The sequence below is a fragment of the Laetiporus sulphureus genome (genome assembly GCF_001632365.1).
Source record: "Laetiporus sulphureus 93-53 unplaced genomic scaffold LAESUscaffold_106, whole genome shotgun sequence".
Lineage (NCBI taxonomy): Eukaryota > Fungi > Basidiomycota > Agaricomycetes > Polyporales > Laetiporaceae > Laetiporus > Laetiporus sulphureus.
In genome coordinates, this window is record NW_024468615.1 from 16,248 (window position 1) to 21,198 (window position 4,951).

General features: G+C 45.8%; 1 protein-coding gene across 1 annotated transcript; it reads right to left on the bottom strand.

Moving 5' to 3' along the window:
* Window positions 1-330: 330 nt before the first annotated feature.
* LAESUDRAFT_765148 (uncharacterized protein) lies at window positions 331-865 on the bottom strand (the record flags this gene model as incomplete). The annotated part of the gene is made up of 2 exons (XM_040913587.1): window positions 331-554; window positions 793-865. 2 exons carry the CDS (start codon window positions 863-865, stop codon window positions 331-333), a joined length of 297 nt encoding a protein of 98 aa, XP_040757601.1.
* Window positions 866-4,951: the final 4,086 nt, after the last annotated feature.

The following is a 4,951-nucleotide window of genomic DNA, read 5'->3' on the forward strand; positions in this document are numbered from 1 at the left end:
GGCATTAGTAGAGGAGAGGACGAACCATGAATGTTGTCTTCGAATCGTTCGTAAGAAAATGTGGAAGAGATGGGGGAATGTGAAGCATTAAAAGCAGCATGGAGACCACTGCAGTAGGAGAGAGTGAGGAGTATGAGTTGTGCTGTGTGATCAGTGTAGCGAGATTGTATGAGCAGAAGGCACTGAATTGCGCTCATGGGTTGGAGCAGATCATTGAGATGAATTGGACAGATTGATGTTACAGGGGTAAATTACATTCACGACATTTGTAATGTACAGATCGACGTCAACTGTTTTCGTTTATGTTCAAAAAAAAAGAGGGGGAAATAGTTAGATGAGTACGTCATCGGCCATGCTGATGTTCTCTTTGATGGAAGGTTCGGGACCATTGAAGAGCTTTGAAATGGTGAGCAGCTCGAGCTGGGTGCACCACAGTTTCCATCCTCCGTCATAAATGGCATCGCCGTTGGCGTTGCACTTGAAACTCATGATGGTGCATTCGATGAGCATGAGGTCATTCTCGATGATGCAGACAGCGGGATGGTGTTTCATTTCTGTGCGAGCGTCAAAAGTTACAGTGCCATCAAAGCAGTTCATGAATTCGTGAGTCTGTCAGCAGAATGAGCAGATAAATGAGCGGACGTAAATGTGGTACGTATGCAAGGCTTTTGATCACCGCGAGACCTATGACCCTGGTAATGGCTTGCCCATACACTGTCTTGGTCATTGTTGTCACCTTTCACTGAGGGGGAGACATTGAAGGAAACAGTGTAGGAGAGATGAAGGACTTACTGACAGACGCGAGGTTGTGCACGTAGTTGATGATCTTGAGGCAGTCCCCCTCGTGAATGGGGATGACGTGCATGCTGGCACGCATCATTGGCTCACCCCTGCATAGTGGAAGAGAGCGCATTTCACTTCACCAGTTATCCAGATAATGAGAGGGGAGTCACCGGCAACGCAGAGGGTTTGATTGTTTTTGCAAGCCTGCTCCTTGCAGACCCAGTTAGTAGGCATTGACAGTAGAGCCACAATAGAATAGCAATGAGTGGATGTGTCTGCATGGGAAAGGAAGTAGGGGATGCAGCTGCAAGGGGCGTGTTAGATCATAAGGAATGTGAAGATCGAAGGTGGGTTCACTCCTCAAGCGTGGAAGTCCATCATGCATCGCGAATGGCTCTTCCATGATCCCAGCTTTAGCGTCTTTGCTGAGTGAGGTTGTTCACTCACAGCTGCAGCAGGTCGCAAGGAGTTTCGAGCTGCGCTGGCAGATGCCGATGCAGCAGGAACGTGCATTGATGTAATGGGGACTTTCTCCACGACTGCATTAGTTGACGCCGGTGTGGTAGGGTGGATGTTGGAACTGATAGTGTGTTCATACAGATCACCATTGCCATCGTTCGATGTGAGAGGGCTGTCAGTGATGTTCTCATCTGCAAAAGATTTGAGCATCGGTCTGAGAATGATCGCGGCGTAAGTAAAGCTTGTTCAGAAGTATGAAACCATACTTTTTCACAGGAGACTGCTGATCTCTAATGTTGCCGTCATCGGTGGGAGCTCACTTTCCAGTAGATCGAGTGGTTTTTGTGATGGGCATAGTGAGCAGTAGTTAGTAAATTTGCAACAGCAGCAGCAGGGACCTCACGATCAAAGTGCTCGTATTTGAGAAGTTAGTCACATGTACGACACGTGTGGTCAATGGGCATGTCGAGGCAGATTTGTCTGGAGAGCGATGGAGTTTGCATGTTCAGCATAATGGATTGTGGTGAACAACACGTCAAGGCAGATCTGTTTTGGGCGTAATGGATTTGCGGTGTGCACGGTTGACAGACAATGTGTACTAACAAGGATAAGCATGGAGACAGATGCTAACGACATGTCGAGGCAGATCTGTTTATAGAGCCATAGAGTGTGTGTTGCGTGAAGCTGTAGGAAGTGAGATTAGTAATGGTCGAGCCACATAGCATCGAGGTGGATCAGGGAGCAATGGAGTGTGCCTTGCGCGACACTGTAGAAAGTGAGATTAGTAATGCGGTGAGTCCGAATATGTGTGGAGAGTGATGCTGACGACATGCCAAGGCAGATCTGTGTAGGGAGTGATGGAGTGTGGCAGTTGGGCATAATGAACTTAGGGTGGTATGGTTGATCGACAATGTGTACTAATAGGGATGGACATGGAGAGTGATGCTAACGACATGTCAAGGAAGATCTACAGAGTGATGGAGTGTGCATTCCACGGGGCTCTAGGAATGGCCGAGAAGATGTAAACAGGTGGCAATGCGGTTGGAGAGGTGGTGATGGACAATTGCAGTCGCTCTCATGAGAGGAGTTCATGGAGCGGATCATTGTGTAGTACAGTGACCCACAAAACTGTTGATAAGATTGCTCACTTCAACATGTATAGTGAATATCTCCTCATCCAATGGGTCAACTACATTGTATAAGAACTCATTGGAAAGCGTATTGTCATGGCTTTCTAACGCAATTTTAATCATATTTTTACCATATTTTGATCTTAAGATATTTACTAATCTTTGAGGGTCACTCTTATCAACAGTTTTGTGGCACACACACAAGTTCTCAGAAAATTGTGATTCTTGATGTGTTGACAGGGTTCTTTGTGGGAATATTGATTGATGTTCATGTTTCAACATGAACAATGTACAAACAGCCATACACAACTCTTCACACTCAACTAACATCATACCAAAAGCTGTTGCTACTGAAACTGTCAACCATGTCATCGCTTTGCTTCAGAATGGCAAATCTCTTCGAGAAATTGAAGCTTTGACTGGTCTACACTATTCTACCATCAATCAACTATGCTCCACACACTGTCCCACCATTTCTAAGGCCAAAGGAGGACAACCTTCCCTTCTTTCTACTGCCAATCTTCGCTATGCTACTCGACTTATTGGGACTGACAAGGCTACCACATCTCCTGCTGTGGCCAGAGCTCTTGGAGATGTTACTGGGAGGGTTGTCAATGCAGAGACAGTGCGAAGAGGGTTGAAGAAGGCAGGAATGAAGGCTGTAGTAAAGCGCAAAAGGCCTTTACTCGCTGCAAGGCATCGAAAGGAGAGGATGGACTTCACTTTGGCTCACCAATATTGGACTGTGGAGGACTGGAGAAGGGTGGTATGGTCAGATGAGACAAAGATTAACAGGATGGGATCAGATGGAAGAAAATGGGTGTGGAAGAAGCCAGGGGAGAGCCTCAGTGATAGGTTGGTGGAAGGGACCCAGAAGTTTGGAGGTGGATCCTTAATGATGTGGGGCTGTATGGGCTGGGATGGTGTGAGGTATGCCTGCAAGATTGATGGCAGGATGGATGCAGACCTTTATGCCAGCATTCTGGAGGATGAGCTGCAGAATAGCCTGGAGAATTGGGGCAAAACTGTGGAGGATGTGGTGTTTCAGCAAGACAATGACCCCAAACACACCAGCAAGAAGGCCAAGGATTGGTTCAAAGACCATGATTTCAACACTATGATATGGCCCTCTCAATCCCCAGATCTCAATCCCATAGAGAATTTGTGGGGTCATCTCAAAAGGAAGCTTGCAGAGTATCAGGAGCCACCAAAGGGAATTACTGAGTTGTGGGAAAGGGTGGAGAAGGAATGGAAGGCTATTGGGAAGGAAGTGTGTCAGAATCTTATTGAAAGTATGTCAAGGAGGGTGCATGCAGTGGTGAAGGCAAAGGGAGGCTATACCAAGTACTGAAAGTACAAGTTTTGTAGAACCTGGATATGTGCCACAAAACTGTTGATAAGAGTGACCCTCAAAGATTAGTAAATATCTTGGGATCAAGATATGGTAAAAATATGATTAAGAATGCACTAAAAAGCCATGATAATACGCTTTCCAATCAGTTTTTATACAATATAGTTGACCCATTGGTTGATGAGATATTCACTATACAAGTCAAAGTGAGCAATCTTATCAACAGTTTTGTGGGTCACTGTAGTAGGGATAGTCGTGGAGAGTGCTGTGCATGAGTCATTGAGGTGGATCATGTAGGGAGCGATGGACTGTGCCTTGCGCGGCACTGTAGAAAATGAGAGTAATAATGCAGTAGTTCTGTATACGCATGGAGAGAGATGTCAATGACACACCGAGGCTGATCTGGCTAGGAGCAATGGAGTGTGCCTGTTAGGCATAATGGATTTGCGGAGGCACAGTTGATGGGCGATGTGTACTAATAGGGGTAGGCATGGACAGTGAGGCTAACAACAGCTCTGATCTGTCTAGGGAGCGATGAAGTGTGTGTTGCGCATGGCTGTAGAAAGTGAGGTTAGTAATGTGGTGAAATTGATAAGCAGGCAGATTAGATACACGATGAAGTGGACTGAGTGGTGCGACCATCATAAATGTTGATCTGCATGCGAAGAGGATATGGTTGTCTGTGACGGCGCAGACTGTATGATATGAGAACGTAAGAGTATCGACAAAAAATAAGATGACAACGGGCTTGCAAATGGCATTTCGGAATACCCTAGTGATCCTGCCAAGTAGACGATAGTGTGGAGTGCATAACATGGACAGACGTAAGACTTATGCTAAGCCAATGAAGGAAGTATTGAGGGGGATGGTCAGAAGGACAATGAAGAGAGTTATGGTTAGACGTAGAAGGGGAAATGGTGGAGAAGGTCCATTCACATCACCTGAAATAGACAGGGAGGAGATGATCATGGGTCAAAAGTCAACAATGACCGGTGGGTGTGACAGTATAGCAGAAATAAGATGGCATAGCAGTGAAGGGTTTAATGTTGATATCTGAAGTGTTCATGGACAGATTCTATGCATGGGTAAATGAGCGACATGACCGTGCATTATGGCGAAAGCAGAGTGAAGATGTAGAGATCGGATGGAATGTTCACGTTGACGGTACGTAATGATACAAACTCAGACAACTCATTATGCTACAAATACAGTTTGATGATTGGTTACA